Source organism: Triticum aestivum, chromosome 4D, assembly GCF_018294505.1.
Source record: "Triticum aestivum cultivar Chinese Spring chromosome 4D, IWGSC CS RefSeq v2.1, whole genome shotgun sequence".
In the NCBI taxonomy this organism is placed as follows: Eukaryota; Viridiplantae; Streptophyta; class Magnoliopsida; order Poales; family Poaceae; genus Triticum; species Triticum aestivum.
Window position 1 is genome coordinate 509,596,377 of NC_057805.1, and position 24,908 is coordinate 509,621,284.

General features: G+C 48.6%; 1 protein-coding gene and 1 pseudogene across 1 annotated transcript; both read left to right on the forward strand.

Annotated features, from left to right (window-relative positions):
* Positions 1–4,638: 4,638 nt before the first annotated feature.
* LOC123099159 (proteasome assembly chaperone 4) lies at positions 4,639–5,509 on the forward strand (the record flags this gene model as incomplete). The annotated part of the gene is given in 4 exon segments (XM_044521323.1): positions 4,639–4,710; positions 4,800–4,875; positions 4,960–5,024; positions 5,092–5,509. Coding segments are annotated over 4 exon segments (312 nt in total), but the record flags the coding sequence as incomplete, so codon positions are not given.
* A 2,743-nt stretch (positions 5,510–8,252) lies between these two features.
* LOC123099160 (probable leucine-rich repeat receptor-like protein kinase At1g35710) lies at positions 8,253–19,243 on the forward strand (annotated as a pseudogene).
* Positions 19,244–24,908: the final 5,665 nt, after the last annotated feature.

The window sequence follows — 24,908 nt, forward strand, 5'->3', positions numbered from 1 at the left end:
GGTCGCGAGAGATGTTGCCACCCTTCCACAAAATAGATTTCAATAAGATTACATCTAGGGTTTGAGCAACCATAAAACTACGATTCTTTAATTCAAATACAAGCTCTTCCTCCTCTTTGAAAGTGACCTCGCGGACTCGGGAGGCTTCGGCTGCCGTGACTTTTGCAACCATGTGGTCGACGAATGTCTATGCGTCCTAGATGCGGGATACCGCCACATTTTTTAAGGCCGGCATGAGTGCGACTTCCGTTTTTTGCTCAAGATCGACATATCAACGGTTGTTATGCCGATTGACCCGATATGCGACTCTGTTAGAGTCGTTCTAGGGTCGGGGTCATCTCTAACCAAACTCCTACTCCCTCTGTCTCATAACGTAAGAGTATTTTTGACACCAGTGTAGTGTTATAAAACGTTTCATATTATGGGACGGAGGGAGTAGAATTTAACTTGAGGAGTTAAAATAACTTGAACCTAACGGAACTCCTAAACTTATAACTCTTTAAAAAAAGATTGCACACAAATTCACTTAAAAACCAAATTTAAACTACTTAAACCAAAGACGCCGTAGGATTATTATTTTGTATTGAGTTTTAAATTTACACATTTTTAGGGGTATTTTAAATTTACACATGGAGGGAGATCAAATCATCTATTTTTTTAGACAAGGTCAAATCATCATCTTTTTTTTTGAGAAAAGGTCAAATCATCTTTTTTTTTGAGACAATGGTCAAATCATCTAAAACCGTAAGCTCCCTTGAAAAGGAGCCCTCCTCATTGATCTGGGCCCTGTGGCCTGCGTCGTCGTGGGCCCTACCTGTATGTATGTGTGGCCTGGTGGCCTCTTCGGCGGAGAGGTACCTAGCGATCTCGGGCCCTCTCCCCAACCTCAACCGCACCTCAAAAAATAAAGTAAAAAAACGTGTGTCGCTGGCAGGTGGACCCGCCTATGGCTCGCTGGCCCGTCCTTCGTTCGGTTTCAGCCGCCCTCTGCATGCAGTAGACCAAAATTTGGTCCAATGCAAAATGTAACTCAAACAAAGGCACTGGAGTAGAAATCTTACCTACAAAACCGGGCTCTGTTTCTTGGGACATAATTTTCAGACAATCTGTCGAGGTGGGTGGCGAAGAAAAAATATGCCATAAGCTGTCAAAGGGATAATGTTCTACTAGATGTGTGATTCAGTAAGTTGAGGACAAGAGAAAAATCCTATCATTTGTAAAGCTGCCAGCCAAAGGAAGATGTTCTAGCAGGTGTCTATGTTCAGTTTCAGTTAGTGAAACGAGTCATTTTTTAACATGAAGCTCTGAACTTGTCTTAAGTATTTGCTGTAACATGATTACATGAAGTATGCAAGTGTAAGCGTTTGTTATCGTCCCCGTGTGAGTTAAGCTTTGTCAAACATTTTTCTTTGAATCATATACTCCCTCTGTTCCGAAATGTAGGTCGTTGGGGTTTTTTTAGTTCAACTTTCGTCTAGTAACGAAATATCGACACTTTCCAATTTTGCCCCCCGCGTCACTCCACTCGCTCGCTCACCGCCCAGCCGCACTGCCCGCGCTCACTCTCTCCCACTCGCCCAGCCGCACTAGCCGGCCTCCCCGTCGCTCGCCGGCCTCCCCCCTCTCCCCGTAGCTCGCCGGCCTCCTCGTTGCTCGCCGGCCTCCCCGTCTCCCCGTAGCTCACCGGCCTCTCCCTCTTCCACCGCCACTTCTCCACCACCCCGCCTCCACTCACACCCCGGAGGTAAACAAATTCCAATCTTTTGCGCCGGCGACGAGCTTCTACTCCACGAAGGTGTGGATGTGCATGTGCTAGCGCTGGATCTGGGCGACAGAGGCATGGATGTGGAGCGGCACCCGAGCGGCGGATCTGGAGCGGTGCCGGAGCGGCGGAGCGGCGGATCTGGAGCGACGTCGTCGTCGTCGTGGAGTAGCTGCTTCCTCCCGCGGTAAGTACTCCTGGTAGTCTTTCTTCCTGCCGGTCGATTTGTTTGATCTGAAACAGTTGTCTCTTTTGCTTGGTTGGTTGGATACCAAACAGTGAAACTGGAGAACGAGAGGGAGGGGCAGATGATGGCCGCCATCATGGATTTGAATCTTCTGTTCTTACATTGCTGTAGTACTGGCTGCAGTCTTGCTGTACAATCACTTGGTAAACATCTTGCTCATGTACTGCTAGTTTCAGTTAACTGTTCATGTTAACCATCTTGCTCATGGATTTATTCCCTTTTCTTCATTGATGTACTGTTAAACATCTTGCTCATGTGGTCATCTTGCTCAGAGGAATTCAAGGCCTGATGCGTCCTTCTGGGAGCCATGGCTACTTCTTCCTGTGCCCTGCGTCAGGTATGTACTCCTACTTCCTTGCTTGTGTGAGCATTACTGAATTTCTTAGCCCTTTAGCATGACTGAATTTATGTCAGAGATTTCCAGCAAGGATTAGTGCTTGAGCATGACTGAAAAATCATGCTCAAAGATTATTGCTTGTTGTGGTACTGGAGTACTCCACAAAATTGCATCATGTTGTACTCCAGCAAATTGCATCATGCCAAACAATGACGTTCCAGCAAGGATTAGTGCTTGCTGTAGTGTCTTGGAGTACTCCAGCAAATTGTTTAAACAAATTTGTTTGTCTGTATTGAAACTTTTGTTTGCATGCTTCTGAATGCTCTGATGAAAATACAGAGAAAAACATACAGTAAAATAACAGTAGCTACAGATCTGACAAATGGTGCAAATGCTTTGCTCTAGACACTAAGTTTTTACTACTCCAAGTAAATTAACTGAAACTTGTTGTTCAATCATTTGCTTGCTGTTCTTGTCAATAAATGAAACCTTTAACTAGATACTCCTTTCAGATAAGAGTAAATGAAACGTTTTGTTTAACTAAAACTAAATGAAAATTTTCCTTTAATAAAACCAAATGAAACTTTTCAGTTAATTAAAATTACTCCTTTAAATGAAATTTTAATTAATGCTTGCTGATCTGCAGGAGTAAACAAGTTGATTGGTGATATGTAGGAGCAGGACAAGCAAAACACTTTGTTTCTGAAAAATACAGAGAAAACATGTTTCAGTTTTTTGCTGTAGTTTTGCTTGCATCTGTGATTTTAGTTCTGTAAAAAACATTATCGTAAAGTATCTGTAAAATATCTGCTTTAGTTTCAGTAGTGCTTGCTTGGTTGCTTGCAGTAGTTTAGTGTAGAACTCTTGCTTGTGTTCTCTCCTACTCCTCTTGCTTTCTTACTCCTCTCCACTCTTCTCCAGATTGCACTAGTGAGGATTAGGATTGCAAGTGTAGCAGTATTATTAGAGTGCCCTCTTCTCTCTCCTTGCTCTCTTCTTCTCTTTCTCTTCTCTTCTCTTTCTTCTCTCTTCTCTATCTTTTGCCCTCCGGTACTGCCCTCTTGCAGTAGTACTCACTGTGTGTGGTCTTTAATTGTCACTCTAACAATTGTCTCTCTTCTTGCCCTCTTGCAGGAGTAGTTTAGTTGCTCTCTTCTCTCTTCTCTTTCTCCTGTCTTCCCTTTCTCTTCTCTTCTCTGCTTGCTCTTCTACTCCTCTTCTACTCTCTTCTCTGCCAGTTTTAGTGTAGGACTAGTGTAGGAGTACAAGCAACCTTCTTCTCATCTCTTCTTAGTCAATTAAACCTTTTCTGTTAATTAAACCTTTTCAATTCAGTAAATGAAAGTTTTCATTAAACCTTTTCTGTTAAATAAAAAAATTAGTAAATGAAAAGATGTTGCTGCTGCTGTTGTCAAACTATTGCTGCTGCTGCTGCTCTGAAACTACTGCTGCTGCTGCTGCCATACTCCACCTGCAGAAGAACCCAGCAGCTGTTGTTGCTGCTGCTGATCAGTATGACTCTAAACTCTGTTGTTGTTGCTGTTGCAGGAGAAGGAGCACGCCCAGGAGAAGAAGGATCGGGAGAAGGCCCTGAGGACCTGGGATCGCTGCTGCTAGATCTGGATCTGGGACCTGGGACTGCTGCTGCCGCGTGCTCCTTCTGGGAGACGAGGACCCTCCTTGGCGCCCCTGGATCGCTGCTGCTGGACGCCCCTGGATCGCTGCTGCTGGACGCCCCTGGATCGCTGCTGCTGGAGACGAGGACCTGGGCCTGGGAGCGCTGAGGAGAAGTAGGGGACCTGGGCCTGGGAGCGCCTGGGACCTGGGCGCGTGGAGGAGAAGCAGGGGCGGGCGGGCGGACGATGGCCTGGCGGAGAATTTCAAATCCTCGGATGGAGGAAGAAGACGATGGGGATACCGATTCATACTAGGGGCAGCGATGTAAATTCCACCGTTTTCACCTGGTCGGAACCAATCCTCCAGCGACCTATATTTCGGAACGGAGGGAGTACATATTTATCCACACTGTGGTATGATCTCCATTCTTCTCTTTGTCAAACATCCGTGTGCTCTCGAGGTCTGTCCAAAAACAGCTGAATCCTGTGCTGATGTATGTTGCTGGGTTGCCGGCTGTTGGCATAGTTGATGTATAGCGGCCTGCTCCGACCAAATACTTGTAACACCTTTCCTCTTATAAATGAAAAAGAGAAGCTGCTCTGACAGCGTTTCGTCAAAAAAAAAAAAACATCCGTGTGCTATCTGTTTTGAGCCCCTCTTTTTTTTCCCATGCAGATCTATGCATGGATAGGATGCAACAGCTCGGCAAAGTTTGGCCATTTATATGCTGCTGCAGCCACTCGGCCGGTAACAAGCAATCAATCAATATAACTTTAAGAACTGGTGCATATATATTTCCATTGACACTGATCATTGCACCATCATGGCTGTTGCAGGGTAATGGAGTGAGCGTCACATCTGTGCTTGGCGGAACATCTGATAACACTGGATCAAGCATGGCACGCCGCTTAGGTACTTCAGTTTCTGCTGCAATTGACCCACCGTCATCATATATTGGTATGAAAAACACCAAGCTCACGTCACCTCATGTTTCAGTGCTGAAGACAGGTCTAAATATAATTTTAGCATGTAACATTCCGAAAGACAGCCCCATGCTTGAGGTACTAACCAGAACATCTTCGTGTTAGAATTTCCAAGTTCTGTATCTGATGGGAGCACTGTTTTCAGGCTGCTGCAGAGAGGAAACTTGTAGAGAAGCTGAGAAGTTTAGGCTATATCAGATCCATAACAGGAGAGGCTAACGCTCACGCTGATGGATACTTGTGAACTGTCAAGTCCCTCCTAGAGAAAGTCACTACCCTTATGTGTTTGAAACATTTCGAATGATTACGAAAGCTCAGCAGGGACTTACTGAGTGTAGGCATGATGATCTGAATTTTTTGTGCGCGACTAGGAACTGTCTCATGTTCACAGAATTATCAAGCATGTGGCAAATATCGCATCCGGCATGTTTTATATATCTGCATGTTCACAGAATTTATGCGTGATCGACTATTTCGGTGTCTCACCTGTGGAACCCTGCATTGAGGCATTTGTTGCTCACAGAAATGAACTTTGCTGGTCTTGTTTGAGCGCTGCCGTCTATTGAATTGGCAATGTTTCTTGCTTAATTTCTCCAGTATGTTGTGCTATTTGTCTTAACTATCTCTGTTATTTGATTTTCACTATAATTCCCGCCAACCTCGAAGGTCTCAGTTCTATTAAGGGAATCACGAGTATATTTGATGCAATATCAATATATCATTGCCTTTGAGTAGGGCATTTTGGAGACCGAGCTCCATGGAGCCCTTTATTTTGAAAAATTCAAAATTCATAAATTTCGATTTAATAAAATTCTGAAAAACATTACACATGTATGCAAGGATGTAAAGTGTATGTGTGAAAAATTTCAGGATGAAATACCTTGAATTGCGAGCTGCACAAAAAAGGAAAAATCATGGACTTTAAAGATAAACAGTACATATGCTAAAAAGCCTTAGATTTGTCTTTTTTGTGTAGCTCACATGTTATTGTATTTCGACCTAAAAATTTGCACACATGTATATTATGTATCTAGCTATATGTGTATTTCTTTTCAGAATTTTCTGAAATTGAAAAGTTTGAATTTTGAAGTTTTCAAATAAAGGCCTCCATGGAGCTCGGTCTCCGTTTGGCATTTTCGATTGCCTTTTACCTATACACATTATGCTTTAGAAGAGCTTAACATGGATATGTATGGTCATTTCTCAATAAGTTTCTCTTGGTCCGTGCATAATTAATCTTTTATTCTTTCCTGCAACTCATCACAACTTTAGTCAACACAGGAAATCTCAGTGAACTTGAACTCCTGTCAATCTTACCTTTTTAAGACGGGGGATGAGCATATATATACAGGGTAGGGCCCAAGATTTTCGAGATGTGTGTGCAAAAAATATAATGAAGCATATACAGTATTTAAATAGGAAATTAATTAAAGAGTGGGGTTTGGCACCACGATGTTAGCTCCGAAGTAAGCGATGTCTTCCCAAAGAACTATCTCTGATCTCCTGCACAAAAGTTTTGTGTGCACTTTTTGAAATTCCAAAACAAAATTGGGCAAATGGTACATTTTTAAACTCCCGACTAAAATTTGAAAACATGAACATTTTTTTTAAATTTCTAAACAATTTTTGAAACGGGAACATTTTTTGAAACTTCAGATAAATCAAAACATGAGCATATTTTGAAATGGGAACATTTTTTGAACCGGGAACATATTTGAAAACTTGTGAAATTTTGGAGCGGAAACATTCCGAACTTTTCCTGAAAAAATAGAAACCATTTTCTAAATAAGCGACATTTTTTAAAAAATGCGAACATTTTTTGAATTTACGAAATGTTTTTGGAAAAAATGATAGTTTTGAATTTTTAGCATTTTTTACAGGCAAGACCATTTTTGAATTTTCCGAATATTTTCAGAAAATAAAAAAATCGTGAAAATGAACAATTTTTTAATACGAGTTTCTTTGAAAATGCAAACTTTTTTGAATTTATGAACAAAATTTGTAAACACAACCTTTTATAAAAATTTAATCATTTTTAAAAGCATGAACATATTTTGAAATTGATGAACAGGTTTCTAAAAATAAAATAAACTTGAAAAACAAAAAGGAAAAAGAAAATAAACATACAAGATAAAACGAAGAAAGAAAAAGAAACAGCAACAGGGAAACCCAAAAAGAAACAGGAAACCCGGGAAAAGAAACAAAATCCGGTTCTGGATGAGGTTCTTTTTTAGTCTTAGATACACGGTGTAAGCAAATGGGCCGGCCCATTGAGACTCTTCGGCTGCTCGCCTGTGGAAAACCCCAGGACTTTGACGTAACGAGCGTCAAATACGATTTCGCCTCCTAATGTGCGCCGAGCTCACCAGAGACGTTATGAAGCGTAGAAACTGGGCTGGTAACCCTGGCAGCCTCGCTGCTCTTTTTGCGATTGCAGATAAACTTACCTGCACTTATTCTTTCCAGTGGCCAGGATAGCCTGACACATAGTTGGATTGGTGCTTGGTACCGATCTATGTCCTAATAATCTTTGTCAATTCTACTCTTGGTGTTATGCCTACCTACCTCATGGGGAGCGATACTTCACTATGGGTCTGGCAGCTATATGCTGGGCCATCTGGAATTGCAGGAATCAGGCTACTTTTGAATTTAAGAAAATGGCATCTCTTTTTGAGACTGTATTCACTCCTTCTGTGCATTTAACCTATTGGGCAGGACTCCTAAATGGCGAAGAGCGGGTGGAGCTGGAACATGGCGCGATACTTCTAAAGAAAAATGCTAAGAAGATGATGAGGCTCTGCGCGACTGCACATGTTGGCGACGTTCTGGAGTGAACGACGTACTTCAAGGCGCTGAGTTCCACCTCTCTGCCTATATGTTGCAACAGCTTGTCCCTGGCGTTCTGATTTTGCTACAGTTTGTCCTCTGCTATGTTGCCTCTGCGTGGGCTATGTGGGTCTGTGAACTATGTCATTTGTTGTTGCGTGTTGTGCTGATAGTGCTTCAGGGTTTTGGCCTTGTAGTGGACGTTTTGATTGCGAGCGTCTACAATGGGTTTCCCTGAAGTGCTTGAACTCGCTTTTTTCCTTTCCCTTTTGGGTTTGACTTGGATTTGGCTGTATTTCCGTTATTTCTATAATGGAAAGGGGATTAATCCGTTAAAAAAAAGTGCACCGATCTCCCAAATCATGTAAAACCTCCCTTGAACAGCCCTCCTGATCGATCTGGGCCCTGTGGCCTGCGTTGTCGGCCCTTTCTGTACGTGTGTGTGGCCTGGTGGCCTCTTCGGCGGAGAGATACCGAGCGATCTCAGGCCCTCAACCGCACCCCAAAAAGAAAAAAACCGCGTGTGTTGCTGGCAGGTGGGCCCGCGTATGGCTCGCCGGCCCGTTCTTTTTCAGCCGCCCGCGCCGCACAATCCTCCCTCTCCGCCGCCGCGCCAGCGGCTCCTCCGGCCAACGATCGCGCCGACATGCTCCCCCATTCCGCCGGCACTTTTCGGATGCCTCCTCTAGCGGCGGGCCGGCAAGAATCGGCGGCGGCACACCGATGCGACATCAGCAACCACCAACGGTCTACAGGGAGGCTCTCTGCGGTGTGATCCGTGGCGGCGCAGCCCTGGCCCAGCACACCGAGGCGATCCTAGAGGTGGCGGGTTCGGCTCATAGCATCCTGCAGCAGCAACTCGACGCGGCCGGGAGGTGCGCAAGGTGTTCGGTCTTTTGACCCAACAGAAATCATGTATTTGTGATTATTATTTTCTGCATATACTTTGAGTATTTCCAGTTGAGTTCATGCATATATATGCAATTGCATTTGCAGATCAAAATTCGGGTGCCAGAGAAGTTGGCGGGATGCTCACAAGTCACAAGGCCGGGCTAATGCACGCCCCCGGCCCATGCCCGTATCTTGAAGCTCGAGGTTGCCAGAAAGCTCGCTGACCGTTGCATGGAGATCGAGAGGGACCTGCCCCTTGCACTCGAGATGCTCCCTTGCGACATCGAGCAGCAGCTCGCTCAGGCATTTCATGAGTAGATAGAAGGTCTGTTACTCTCCCTGTTGTTTTAGTTAAGTTATCCAGAGAGTTACCTCTGACAATAGCATGGTTTACCTGTTAACAATCGCATGGCGAGAAATCCCAGACATTTTAGCTGTGGACATGACGCTCATCAGAGTATTTGCGTGCTCGTAGCAATCAGCTTTTCTGTTCACTGTGTACTGTCCAAGAAGTATCAGGCCATGCATTTCTGTGCCGAACACTTCATCTTCTGTGATGATTGTTTTGTCAAGGATCAGAGGTTTCTGCAAAAGAGACAAGCTACAATACTGGATGAATAAATTATTGAAATACTAGACAAGTTTTGTTATACCACAGCCACTTACATGTTTGCTTGGATTGCGCAGGTATTGGAAGTCTTGTCTTCCTCCACAGAACCCGTAGATCTTCCATATAAAGTGGATATTGCATATCATTCTAGAGTGGTCACTTCACCATCAAGTTCGTCAGAATCAGATGACGTGCTCAAGCATGTGCCATCAATCCCTGAACAGCTAAAGGTGGGTTACATTATTTGATCTGCGCCTGCGGTAGGAAATTTGGATTTGATTATACGGTGAAGTTGCTGTCCTAAATGTTTGTATAACCTGTGTGGCCTGTTACAGGACTGGGAGCATGGTCTGACGGAAACAGATGCAGATGGGTCTTTCTAGCTAGCACGAGCATTGGAACTCTGATCTAAGTCTTTTCAATAGCGGTGAGGACGGGGCTTATCATCTGCTTCAGGCACACTTTTTTTGTGTGTGTGATTAGTATTCAGGCTGTTTAGCCATAGTCATTTTACCACGGTTACTATATTTCACATGCTTGGTTCCACTTCCAGTAGATGTGTCTACTATTAGTTCAGCTGAATTAGTACTTGAGTTGTACTGCTGAACAAGTCAATTGAGTTGCAGGATTTTCATGATTTAGAACTAGGATTGAAGATTCTAGTCGGAGTCGCCATACATTACTGGAGGGTAGTTTAGTGATTTGTCTGGCATAACTTACGCTTCATTAAGAACGAAACTTTGTTAAACTATATTTTGTTTCAACATTGAGGGACTGGGGGGACAGTTTGTAATTTCGCTAACATTACCTTGTGCGTACTGGTGAATCATTTTTCATTTCTGCTCTACTTGTGTACCATTTGTTTTTGTCCTTTTTCCAAAATCCGAATATGAGTGGATGCTGATATGAAATTTTTGTTTTCCTGAAGCTGCTTCTGATCCAAGCAGAGTTGGAGATATACTACGTCTGCCAGGCGACACACTAGAAGCTCTCCAGTCTTTGAACTTGATAAAATCCCACATGAAAAAGGTCTTCCAGGGCCGCATCAAAGGCAACCACCGCCAGAACACCTCAACGCAAGACTTACATCATCAATCAACATGCGGGTGGTGGCTAGATATTTACACCCAAGCACCCCCGTTGGGGGGAAGAGCAAGTTGGGGGAGGTCACATTCAAAGGTCCATGTTAATCTTGGAGACCAAAGTGCATATCAAGTTTGACTGGAACGAGCTGACGGCGATCTGGGGGCAGATGGCAGGGTGAAGGAAGATCAACCGGAGAGTTTTTTGCTTGGAAGAAGCTGCTGGTGGGCTTCGCGGTGGTGACAGGGGCGAGGGCGAGGTGGTGACAGGGTGAAGGAAGGAAGGAAGGAAGAGATTGGATTTGCAATACAAAGGGATGGATCTGTTTGGTGCACAGCACAGCACTTGCTACCAAGAGGCCGAGAAAGAGGACCACGGCACTACCAGGATACACACTACGTTTGTATGCTTGTCCAGGATACACACTAGGACTATGACTTCACAAGTTCAAATATCTTGGCCTAACCTAATTTGTAGAAACCTGCGGCCTAAATTAAAGACTAATTCTAAACTAAAGAAAATAGAAATCGCCTAAGGCGCGTGCGGCCAAGGTCTTCCGTAGGAGCTCGAAGGAAGGATGGATGGGTCAAACCAGAGGGCGAATATTATGCTCCAGCGCGTGATGACGAGCAGGGCAGAGCATGCAGTCCGCGGTTTCCCACTCACAGGCATGACGAGGCCCGCCTTTGCGCTCCTCCTCCTCGTGCTGGCGGCGGCCACCACGGTGACGGCGGCGCCCTTGCAGGCCGACGCTCTTCTGGCATGGAAGGCCAGCCTCGCCGCCTCGCCCGCGCTGTCCAGCTGGACCAACGCAACGCCGGTCTCGGTCTGCTCCTCCTGGCGCGGCGTGGCCTGCGACGCCGCCGGCCGCGTCACCTCGCTCAAGCTCCGGGGGCTCGGCCTCAACGGCACGCTTGACGCGCTCGATGCCGCCGCGCTACCAGCCCTCGCCGTGCTCGACCTCAACGATAACAACATCAGCGGCGTCATCCCCGCGAGCCTCTCGCGGCTGCGCTCCCTCGCCGCGCTCGACCTCGGCAGCAACTGGTTGAATGGCTCCATCCCGCCGCAGCTCGGCGACCTCTCTGGCCTCGTCGACCTCCGCCTCTACAACAACAACCTCGCCGGCGACATCCCGCATCAGCTCAGCAGGCTCCCCGGGATCGCGCACCTCGACCTGGGCAGCAACTACCTCACCAACCAGCAGGACTACCGCAGGTTCACGCCGATGCCCACCGTCACCTTCTTGTCTCTGTACCTCAACTACCTCAACGGCAGTTTCCCGGAGTTCATCCTCAAAAGCGGCAACATCACCTACCTCGACCTGTCGCAGAACACTCTCTCCGGCCCCATACCGGAATCGCTGCCGGAGAACCTCCCCAACCTCGTGTGCTTCAACCTGTCCACCAATGCCTTCTCCGGGCGGATACCAACGTCGCTGTCGATGCTGGAGAAACTCCAGGACCTGCGGGTTAGCAACAACAATCTGACGGGTGGAATCCCCGAGTTCCTTGGTTCCATGTCCCAGCTGAGGGGTCTTGAACTCGGCAGCAACCCGCTCGGCGGATCGATCCCGCCAGTTCTCGGCCGGCTCGAAATGCTACAGCGCCTTGACATCATGAACGCCGGGTTGGTTTCCACTATTCCACCCGAGTTGGGCAATCTTGGCAATGTCAATTCCATGGAACTAGACATGAACCAGCTCACCGGTGTCCTGCCGCCGGAGTTGTCCGGGATGCGCCAGATGCGTGAATTTGGCATATCATCGAACAAACTCACCGGTCATATTCCACCGGCTTTATTTACGAGCTGGCCAGAGCTCATATCATTCCAAGTGCAGAACAACTCGTTTTCAGGGAGGATCCCACCGGAGCTCGGCAAGGCAGCCAAGCTGCAAATCCTGTATCTCTTCAGCAACAATCTTGTCGGCTCTATCCCTGCAGAGCTGGGAGAGCTGGTGAGCCTGGAACAGTTGGATTTGTCGGTGAACTCTCTCACGGGACCGATCCCCAGCTAGTTCGGCAACCTCAAGCAGCTCATGAGGTTGGCGCTCTTCTTCAACCGGCTCACCGGCACGATCCCTCTGGAGATCGGCAACATGACGGCGTTGCAAGTCTTGGACCTCAACACCAACAGTTTGGAAGGTGAGCTGCCCGGTACCATCACATCGCTCAGGAATCTCCAATACCTCGCCCTGTTTGACAACTACTTCAATGGCACCATACCGCCGGACCTTGGGAAGGGGCTAAGCTTAACCTGTTATGACCGGTTTGGTCTATACTAGAAAGAGGCCCATCGGGCATTAGTATTAGGGGCTTGACCCACAAGTTATCTTAGGCAAGTTATATTAGGCAAGTTATCTTAGGCTAAAGTTATAAATACTAATTGTAAGACACCGTTTGAGGCAAGCAATAAAAATATTATAATCTTCTGTTGCCCTAGCCGCCGCATATATTAGGAACCCTAGCCGCCGCACCTAACCCTAGCCGCGACGGCGCCTCATCGCCGGCGCGCCCGCTCCAGCCCTCGTCCTCCTCCCCCTTGTCCATACAATCTACGCCGGAAGCCCGGTAGGAACCCTAGTCCTACCAATTTGGTATCCAGAGACACCAGGCCGATCATGTCGCTTCCTCCATCACCGCCGCCGCTGCCATCCACCTCCGCCCCACCACCGCTGCTGCCGGCCACCTCCTCGCCGATGACGGCGATCACGTCCGGGACCATCACCACCACCGCGCCAGCGACAACCACCACCACGGCAGATCCGCCCGCGCTCCTTACGCCCGAGGAGGTGTCGGGCACCCTGCGAGAGCTCGTCCAAGCCGTCCGGGGCATCACCCTCTACCTCGCCGGGAACCAGCCCCCGCCGCCGAGCGCCGCCACCACCGCCTATGGGCCGCCGCCGCTACAGTGGCCCGCCCCGGCCTTCCAAGCGCCCTACGGAGGGGCGCCTCCGCCGCCGCTCCTGCTGCCGCACTACCCGGCCGCGGGAACGCCTTGGCCAGCGTGGCCAACTGCCACCGCATCGCTGGGGGGCCCGCCCCAGCAGTTCCTCCCAGCGCCACCGCCGGCCCCCACGACGCAGGCGACGGTGCAGCAGCACCACCAGGCGCCCCCGCCATTGACAGCACCACCACCCGCGTCCCGACCTACTGGCCGGCCCCTTCACCAGGTGCAATTTCCGCCCTCGCCATCGCCGATTCCCGCGTGGGCGGCCGGCTCGTCTCCGGACCCGGTGTATACTACGGCGCCGGAACACCCGATGCCCTCCCTCCGATTTGACCGTCCCTCCAACTCGGCAAACTACGCCCCAGAGATCCCCGACCCGGCACACGCACTACCGTTGACTGCAGCTCCCGGGCACGGTGGCCCGACACCCCCTCGCTTCGCCAAACTGGACTTCGCCACTTACGACGGCACGGAGGACCCCCTTAACTGGCTCAACCAGTGCGAGCAGTTCTTTCGAGGGCAGCGGACGCTCGCTTCGGATCGTACCTGGCTCGCGTCCTATCATCTCCGAGGCGCGGCGTAGACTTGGTACTACGCCCTCGAGCAGGACGAGGGCGGCATGCCACCATGGGAGTGCTTCCGGGAGCTTTGTCTCCTCCGGTTCGGGCCTCCTATCCGCGGGAGCCGACTGGCGGCCCTCGGCCGCTTGCCTTTCACATCCACGGTGCAGGACTACGCCGACCGCTTCCAGGCCCTGGCATGCCATGCGCCGGGCGTCTCCGCGACTCAGCGCGCCGAGTTATTTGTGGGCGGATTACCGGACCATATTCGCGTGGACGTCGAGCTCCGGGATCCCCCCGACCTCCAGACGGCCATGTACTACGCCCGGGCCTTCGAACAGCGGGCTCAGGCGCTGCAGCAACCGGCCGGCCGGGGCGGCCGCCATCCCAGTCGACCAGCGCCGACTCCACCATCACCGGGCCGGCTTCCTCCAGCCACGACGACCGCACCTCCGGCCACCACCCAGACCTTCCGTCGGTTGTCACCGGCCGAGCAGCAGGAGCGTCGCCGTCAGGGCCTCTGCTTCAACTGTGATGAGCCCTACACGCCGACCCATGTCTGCCCCCGCCTATTTTACTTGGAGACGACCGACTACACCGAGGCGGACGACTCGACCGACGAGCCACCACCCGCGGCGGCCGCGGACACGCCCGCGGATTCCACGGCGACGGCATGCGTCGTCTCCCTCCACGCTCTCGCCGGCATCCGGGGCGAGCGGACCATGTTGTTACCGGTGACGGTCCATGGCGAGCGGCTGGTGGCCCTGCTGGATACTGGCTCCACCCATAACTTCCTGCCCGCGGCGACCATGCGTCGGCTAGCACTGCCGACCACGGGCGGGGAGCGCCTGCGGATCACGGTGGCAAACGGCGATCGCCTCCGGTGCCATGGGCTCGCCCGCGACGTTCCCATCTCCATCGGTGGCGAGCACTTCTCCATTACATGTGCAGGCATCGACCTCGGCTGCTTCGACTTCATCCTCAGGGTGGATTTTCTCCGGACCCTCGGGCCCATCCTGTGGGACTTCGACGCACTCTCGATGACGTTCTGGTGGCTGGGCCGCCGCATCCGGTGGGACGGCCTTGGGGGCGCCGCGCCAGCCGTGCCACACCTCCAGCTGGCCGCCGCGTCCTAGGAGGCCGAGCACCCCCTGCTGGATCCCCTTCTGCAGCAGCACAGCGACCTCTTCGACGAGCCACGGGGTCTTCCACCCGCCCGGGTGTACGACCATCATATTCACCTCGTACCGGGCTCCACCCCCGTGGCGGTTCGGCCCTACCGCTACCCTCAGCTGCAGAAGGATGAGTTGGAGGGATAGTGTGCCCTTATGCTCGCGGCAGGCATCATCCGGATCTCCACGTCGCCCTTCTCCGCTCCGGTGCTTCTCGTCCGTAAGTCGGACGGCACGTGGCGTTTCTGCATCGACTATCGCGCCCTCAACGCGCTCATGCTCAAGGACAAGTTCCCTATACCGGTGGTCGACGAGCTCTTGGATGAGCTCCATGGGGCGCGCTTCTTCACCAAGCTCGATCTCCGGTCGGGCTATCATCAGGTGCGCATGCATCCAGACGACATCGCCAAGACGGCGTTTCGCACCCACCATGGCCACTTCGAGTTCTTGGTGATGCCCTTCGGCCTCGCCAACGCCCCGACGACTTTCCAGGCCCTGATGAACGACGTCCTTCGACCCTACTTACGGCGGTTTGTGCTTGTTTTCTTTGATGACCTGGAGGAGCCTTGGCGCTTCTCTGACGGACTGCTTCTCCATGGGCGCCGGATCTTTGTTCGGGCGCATGATGATCTCCGTCACCAGGTGTTACAGCTCGCCCACTCGGCGGGTCATGAGGGTGTGCAGAAAACCCTCCATCGTCTTCGCACCGACTTCTACATCCCTGGCGATCGCGCCCTGGTCCGCGACTGGGTTCGGTCTTGTCAGACATGCCAGCGCAACAAGACGGAGACCCTGAGGCCGATTGGCCTACTTCAGCCTTTGGAGGTGCTGTCTCAGGTTTGGGCGGATATCTCCATGGACTTCATCGAGGGCCTTCCCAAGGTGGGCGGCAAGTCGGTCATTCTCACGGTGGTCGACCGCTTCTCCAAGTACGCCCACTTCATCGCGCTCGGCCATCCGTACACGGCGGCGTCAGTGGCCCGGGCCTTCTTCGACGGCATCGTCCGTCTCCCCGGGTTCCCTGCTTCGATCGTCAGTGATCGGGACCCAGTGTTCACGGGCCATGTCTGGCGCGATCTCTTCAGGATGGCGGGTGTCCAACTCTGCCTGAGTACGGCGTTCCATCCTCAGACAGATGGTCAGTCCGAGGTGGTTAACAAGGTCATTGCCATGTATTTGCGTTGTGTGACAGGTGATCGGCCTCGCGCTTGGGTGGATTGGCTTTCTTGGGCGGAGTACTGCTACAATACCTCTTATCACTCCGCCCTGCGCGCGACGCCGTTTGAGCTGGTCTATGGTCGACCACCCCCGCCTATACTTTTGGTGGACCCAGAGACGGCTCGGACGGAGGTTGCGGGTGACCTTATCCGCACTCGTGACGAGATGCTTGCTGAGGTTCGTCAGCGTTTCCTTCAGGCACAACAGCTGGCCAAGCACTACTACGACGATCATCATCGCGAGGCGGAGTTCGCGGTGGGTGATTGGGTGTGGCTGCGTCTCCTCCACCGCTCTACGCAGTCACTCGACCCGCGCGCGAAGCGCAAGCTCGACCCTCGCTACGCCGGGCCCTTCCCTATCTTGGAGCGCATTGGGAAGGTGGCATATCGTCTTCAGCTTCCAGCCCACGCTCGCATCCACGACGTCTTCCATGTTGGGCTGCTCAAGCCTTTCCGTGGCGAGCCACCGGCGGCTCCTCCGGCGCTTCCTCCACTCGCTGATGGTCGCATTCTTCCCGAGCCGGCAAAGGTGTTGCAGGCGCAGCTCCGTCGTGGCGTCTGGTTCGTCCTCGTTCAGTGGGCGGGCCTTCCGGAGGAGGAGGCTACTTGGGAGCAGCGTGACGAATTCCGCCAACACTATCCAGACTTTCGGCTCGAGGACGAGCTGTTTGCGCAGGCGGGGAGAGATGTTATGACCGGTTTGGTCTATACTAGAAAGAGGCCCACCGGGCATTAGTATTAGGGGCTTGACCCAGAAGTTATCTTAGGCAAGTTATATTAGGCAAGTTATCTAATGCTAAAGTTATAAATACTAGTTGTAAGACACCGTTTGAGGCAAGCAATAAAGATATTATAATCTTCTGTTGCCCGGCTCCTTAAGGAGCCGGAACCCTAGCCGCCGCACCTAACCCTAGCCGCGACGGCGCCTCATCGCCGGCGCGCCCGCTCCAGCCCTCGTCCTCCTCCCCCTTGTCCATACAATCTACGCCGGAGGCCCGGTAGGAACCCTAGTCCTACCATAACCGATGTGAGTTTCGCGAACAACAGTTTCTCTGGTGAGCTGCCGCAGAGACTGTGTGATGGCTTAGCGCTGCAGAACTTCACGGCAAACCACAACAACTTCAGTGGCAGTCTGCCATCATGCCTCAAGAATTGCACAGGGCTGTTCCAGGTGCGGCTGGAAGGCAACCAATTCACCGGCGACATCTCTGAGGTGTTCGGCGTCCATCCCAGCTTGGACTACTTGGATGTATCAGGGAATCAGCTGACTGGGAAGTTGTCGTCTGACTGGTCACAGTGCACCAGTGTTACATACTTATTTATGAATGATAATCAAATATCTGGCAATGTTCATGCAACCTTCAGCGGATTGACCTCTCTCCAGTATCTGAATCTATCAAATAACCAGTTGGCAGGGAAATTCCCGTCTGTCTGGTCACGGTGCCCCAATCTTACACGCTTAGGCATGAACGGTAATCGAATATCTGGCAATATCCATGCAACCTTCTGCCGATTGACCTCTCTCCAGTCTCTGGATCTATCAAATAACCAGTTCACCGGGGAGCTCCCAAGTTGTTGGTGGGAATTCAAACTTATGATTGTTATGGATTTGTCCAACAACGGCTTTTCGGGTGAACTTCCTATGTCAACAAGCTTGGCCCTTGAACTCCAGTCACTTCGTCTTGCTAACAATAGCTTTCTTGGAGTTTTTCCATCTATAATTGAAACCTGCAGAAATCTCGTCATCCTAGATCTTGGGAACAACAAGTTCTTCGGTGATATCCCCTCTTGGGTTGGAAGGAGTGTTCCTCTTCTAACAGTTCTGAGCCTCCCATCCAACAATTTCAGTGGTGTTGTTCCACCCGAGTTATCCAAACTTTCTTATCTGCAAGTACTGGACCTGTCCAGCAACTCCTTCTCAGGTGAGATCCTCACGGCCATGCCAAACCACAATTGCTCTCTCGAGTCGTTTCATCTCGCCGGCAATGGCTTCGTGGGCGTCTTCCCACCGTTCCTACGAGGCTGCAACTCCCTGGCCACCCTGGACATCGGGAACAACCGGTTCTTTGGTGGTATCCCCACATGGATCGGGAGTCAGCTTCCATCACTGAAAATCCTTAGACTCACATCAAACAATTTCACAGGAGAAATCCCCACGGAGTTATCAAGGCTTTCACAACTTCAGCTGCTTGATTTGGCCAACAATAGCTTGATAGGATCAATTCCGGTTGCCTTTGGCAACTTGACCTCCATGAGGCATAATGTTCCCCCATTGGTCCGACCGAGGACAGTTTCCGCTCCTTTGCAGATTATGCCCAATGGCCAAGGCCAACTGCGAGTGGATGAGTTTCCAGCCAGAGTCAACATATCATGGAAGGGCCATGAGCAAACTTTTCAGAAAAGCATCGGGTTAATAACAGGTATTGATCTATCAAGCAACCAACTTACAGAGAGCATCCCTGAAGAGCTAACATACCTCAAAGGTCTCCGGTTTCTGAACTTGTCCAGAAATGATCTATCAGGCAGTATTCCAGAAAAAATCGGAAGGTTGGAGCTCCTGGATTTCCTTGACCTCTCATGCAATGAACTCTCAGGCACTATTCCTCCTAGCATTTCAAATCTGCGGTCCCTCGGTGTGCTAAACCTCTCTAACAACCACTTATGGGGCCGCATACCCACTGGAGATCAGTTACAGACGCTCGTCGATCCATCGATTTATGGCAGTAATCCAGGGCTCTGTGGCTTCCCGTTGTTGAACGTGTGTGAGCCTACATTGGACCAGGGAGCTGAAGTCCGCAAAGAAATCGGAGACCTGGGGCTATGGTACTCTGTAATTCTTGGCATTGTTTTCGGTTTTTGGCTTTGGTTTGGAGCTCTGTTCTTCCTCGAGCCATGGAGATTTTCCTTTCTCTGTTTTGTTGATGGCTTAGGTAGTAAGATAGATGCCAGGCTTTATTATGCTCATATGTGGTAAATCAGCAGCGATGTCAAATAGCGTCAATTATGTATGTTCCTTTTTAGAAATATTTGTAAGACTCTACTTATACCGAATTATATACTATGGTAGTAAAGTGAAATAATTGGTCTGTTAATACAGATGCAGCTTTGTTATCTGACCCAGCTGAAAGAAGAGTTCATTCTACTCGAGGGATTTGATGCATGCATGAGCTGGCTTAGAACGGCTGTACTCACATTTATCCTGGGTAATGAAATTTTCTCTCCGAGCACAAAAGGGGTATGTGCGTTGCAACGGGAGAAAAGAAAAATCATAAAATCTCCAATGGCCATGATCACATTTTGTTGCATCACTGAGATACACCATCACTCTCAATTTCGCTCTCAATTTCATGAAATCATGAACATTTTTTTAAACTCGCAAACATATTTGAAATCATGAATATATTTTCATTTGATGAAAATTTTTACAAAATTTTGAAAATTTACTAAAATTAAGAATATTTTTATGTCACAAAAAGTTTATAAATGAATAAACTATTTTCTATGTCACAAAAAGTTTTTTAAATTTTTAGGATATTTTTGCATTCATGAACATTTTTTGAATTGGCGAAATTTGTTCAATTTCATTAACGTTTTTAATACACAAACCTTTTAAAAAACATCTATTTTTTCCCGGAAATTTATTTTTAATATTTTGAACATTTTTTGAATAATCCCAGTATTTTTTATAAATAAAAAACATTTTTTGAATCCATACACATTTTTCTAATTTTCGGAACTCTTTTGAAGTCCCAAATTATTGAAAGTGGAAAAAAACGAAAACGGAAAAGAAAAAGCAAAAATAAAAATGAATTTTAAAAACAGGCCGCCCGGGCATGGGCTGACCCAAACGAGCACGCTGCGATTTCTGCTAGCGCAGAGCGCAATATTGGAACTCCCTACTGCCTGATAAGAGCCAGGCGGGGGATTTCCCTGTGTGAAATATTTTTTATCACTTATAGGGGGCATTGGTGGGTGATAGTTTGTAACTTTGGGGGCAATTTTCATGACGTACCGCAAGAAGCAATAGCCCAGTAGGTTTGGATAGCAAAAGAACCTGTGCGCTGGAACAGGGAAAAATCATAATCTCCCTGGCCATTATCATATTTTGTTGCATCACCGAGATACACTATCACTCAATTTCATGAAATCATGAGCACTTTTTTAAAACTCGTGAACATATTTGAATTTGTGATTTATTTAAAAAATTATGAACACTATTACAAATTTTTGAGCATTTTTTAAAATCAAGAACATTTTCTTAATTCAGTGAACATTTTATATTATTTGCAAACATTTTTTTAAATTGTGAACATTTTTTGACAATTTTCTTGAATCGGTGAACATTTCTAGAATGGAGGAACATTGTTTTGGAAATTGGTGGAACCATTTTTGAAATTCATGCTTTTTTTTATTTGAACAAACAATTTTTTGATTTAACGAATATTTTTTGAAATGTATGATCATTTTTTGAATCAATGAATATTTTGTGAATGAATAAACTATTTTGTAAGTCATGAACGGTTTTTGAATTTTAGGATATTTTTCCATTAATGAAAATTTTCTGATTTGAAGAAAGTTATATTCAATTTCATTAACATTTTTCTTAATACAAGAAGTTTAAAAGAAATCATGAACATTTGTTGATTTCCCAAACATTTGTTTTCAGAATTTCAAACATTTTTTGAATAATCAATTTTTTTATAAAATTGTGAACATTTTTTGAAACCACAAACATTTTATGATTTATTAATCGTTTTATTTCAAAATTCTTAGTTTTAAAATTTTCAGAAGTTTTTTGAGTTCTAAAATTATTTAAACTAAAAAAACAAAAAACAAAATAGCGAAATTTAAAAAAGAAACTGCCTGGACATGGGCCGTCCCAAACGGGCGCGCTGCATCTTCTCGCAGCGTGCAGAGCACAGTATAGGAGGTCCTTACTGCATGCGCTGGCCCTGGCGGGGGGATTACCCTGTGTGAAACATTTCTTTTATCACTTATAGGTGGCATTGGTCGGTAATGTTTTGCAACTTTGGGGGTAATTTCTGTGACGTACTGCAAGAAGTAATAGCCCCTTTATTATTAGGTATAGATTTTATTATAGGTATGTAACAAACAAACAACCAGGTCAATTCTTTTGGATCTATTTAGTTCGTCTTACTTTCTGTTTTGGATGTTTTCACTTTTCCTATAATTTCAAACACGCAAAAAATGTGTTTACCCCGTTTTGAAATAAAGAAACAACATAAGAACTTTGGAGGATAGGATTTTCATAGGAATTTTTTCCTTTAGTGCTGTTTGGAGCAAAGAAAGGAGCTAAGAAATTTCTATTCTGCATTCCTTTGGAGGAAATCAACCTCATGTTTTTTTCTTTTGAAAAAGAGGTTGAATTCCCCGGCCTCTGCGTCATTATGATGCACATAACTATCTTTATTAAAGTTGATGTAGGGCTGCGAGGCCAAAATCATCAGCAAAATGAATACAAAACATAGGCAACTATGGAAGAACCTTTGCAAAATATGAATGCAACACCTATGGCTAAGTCTACTTCCGCAACAACACCTCTAAGAAGGAATAACCATCCGCATGCCCTCATCGTCCCGTCGGGTCAAAGCTGACGAAAGAGATTTTTATCATGTATGGCGAGCCCAACCACATAGCCAATAAATGACGCCTTCAACAAGTTAACAATAGAAGTTGATGTTGTTGACCATGGTCTGACAAACCTCTTGCCCAATATTCTCAGGTGTTCCATCTCTTTCTCCCCTCAAACATATTTAGCCCTTCTGCTCTCTCCCACAAATTAAATATTTCGGCCTTCCACCCTATCATTGCTAGCAAGAAACTCACAAATTGGCTGGCCATACTTCTCTTCATTGATGGTAAGGCGATTCTCGTCTGTGCCTCCATTAGGACTCTTCTTACTCATGCTATGTCTGCCTTGCTTCTCCCCCTGCACTATCAATGCCTTTAGCGAATTGTTGTTGCACCCTTTTTCTGAGACAGCGAAGACAATGTCAGTGGTGGGCAATGCAAGGTGGCTTGGGAGATGGCATGTGCTCCTTTCTCCAAGGGGTCTTAGCTTTACTTGTCTGTGCCCTCAGAATATGTGTCTCCTTTCCAAACAACTGGCTAAAAATGCATTGCCGAAACTCCTCCCCTTTGGAATCGAGGATGGCATCCTTGTATGGTTGGTCCAATGAGGCAATGACCGTGATCTTGGTGACATGTCTCCTAAGAGCATCTCCGGCCGTTCGGCCCCCCAGACGCTTGAAATATCACCGCTTGGGGGCGAACCGACGATAATCTCGACGTGGGGCCGGTTGGGTTCCCAGCCACCACCCCCAGGTCGCCCCTTGACGTCGTTTTTTCAAACATGAAATCGGCCAAAACACCTCCAAACTAGGCGATTTCATTGATATTTTACAAAAAACTTAAAAACACAAATAAAAAACGACTACGCCTAGCCACCACCGCCGCCCGCCTTCTACATGCTGAGGAGCCTGTAGAACCGGGTGTAGTCGCCGCCGCTGCCGTCATCGTCGTCGCCATCGTGCCGGGGGCCACCGCCGTCCCTATTGCACCCCTGACCGGCGTCGTCGATGCGCGGGTGGTTGGACGACCTGGGCACATCCTCGTCGTCGCTGTCGAGGACGACCACGCCGCCCTCCTAGCGTCCGCAGCACCGAGCGGCGATTTCCTCGAAGGCCCGGCGCTGGCGCTCCATCTGCTCACGGACGTAGTTCTCGTTCGCCCACTTGAGGGTGGTCTCGTCGTCGACGGCCATGTCCTGGTGCTTCTTCACGGGGAGCAAACCCGGCTCGGTCTTCGACCGGACGAGGCGGTAGGAACGAGGAGAGGGGCGGCCGCCCTCATTGATGACGAGGGCGCCGCCACGGGTGCGGTGTAGGGTAACGAAGCAGAAAACAAAAAAATTCTGACCTACGCACCAGCCCAGGACCACTATGGAGACTGCATACAAGGTTTGATCTTTTTCGTTACCGACTCGTAGCGCAGCGGGAAGTAGAGTCGATGACGATCGGCGGTGCAGATCCCCGCAGCTAGGATTTACAACCTCCCAACCGCGAGGATGAATACCCTCATCCGCCATACGGACAGCCCTCCGGGAGGCGGTCGAACAGTCCCCCGGACGGTGTCGCGGACAGCCCTTCGGGAGGACCTTCGAAACTCGAACGGTCACTCGGACAGCCCTTCTGGAGGACCTTCGAAACTCGGACGGTCACACGGACAGCCCTTCGGGAGGCACTCACGAACTAAGACCGAAACTACGATCTCTCTACAGAGTTGCACACATACGGTGTCATCTATCCGGCAGGGCTTCGCCATCCAGAACTAGTTCCTGCCGGAACCCAGACGGCCTTACGGCTCTACGAAACTCTTTTCGTGGGAGGGAGAGAAGAAGCCAGATCATTGCAATGGCATGTATGTGAGAAGGGATGATCCTTTAGGCAGCCCCCTCCACCCCTATTTATAGGCCAAGCCCAAGGGTGGCTTCTCCAAGAAGCCAAGGGGGGAAATACCAAAAAGGCCCTCAAGGTGGCTTCTCCAAGAAGCCAAGCAAAAAGCACTTTCACTATTCATGACGACATTTTTCAGCGTTCGTTCGAATTGAAAATATTTATGTGGGCTCAGAACATTTCCAGTACCGACTAAAATAATTTTCAACGCGTTCCGAAACAATTTCGGTTTAGTGATTTTCATCTGCGAAAAGCAAACAAGAATGCGTTTTCACTATTCATGAAGACAATTTTTCGCGTCCACTAAATCCGAAAATATTTCTGTGGGTCTTAGAATAATTCCAGTACCCACTAAAATGATTTTGGATTCGTTCTGAAACAATTTCAGATTAGTGAATTTCATCTGCGAAAAACAGCCAAAGCGGTACCGGCAGCTCCGAAACATTTTCGGTTTTTATTTCTGAAAATCCCAAAAAGTTTCCAGAATGATTCTGGCACCCTCCAAGAATTATCAGGCATGTGCCGAAACCATTTTGACTTAATGGCATACCCCGAAACAACTTTTTCGGTTTCACCGAAACTCATCCGGTGACCTCTCTCTGCGGTACGATTCCGCTGTCCGAAACTTTTCGGTGTCCGAAACTTTTTCGGTGATTTTCTCTCAGACTCCCTGTCTAGTATTCAGCAGATAGATGACCCTTAAGCGTGTGACCCTATAGGTTCGGTGAAGTATAGACATGACCTGGAACCCCTTCCGATCAATGATCAACATCGGAGCCGTGGACACCCATATTGACCCCTATACCCACACGAATGAATATTCGAGTGAACCTCCAGTTGAGGTGAGCTATTCCTGTTGCTTCACGATATATCACAAACACCTGAGGTGAGATTTATTGCATCCCCGTGGGCCAACACTTTGTCCACTATGCAAGTTACCTCGTTACCGGTTTTGTTCTCTTTTCTCGTTTCGTGTTCCGGCATCCCCGTGATCAAATCACAAAGTGTCTGGCCAGACGATGATGGACACCGTAACACCGAGTGGGCCCGAGTATATCTCTCCATCGTTGGAGGAGCAAATCCCAATCTCGAGCTATCAAGTTACTTAACATACTTTCCCATGAACCCGTAAGCCGCCGTAATAGCCATCCAGTTACGGATGACGTTTAACAAACCCCA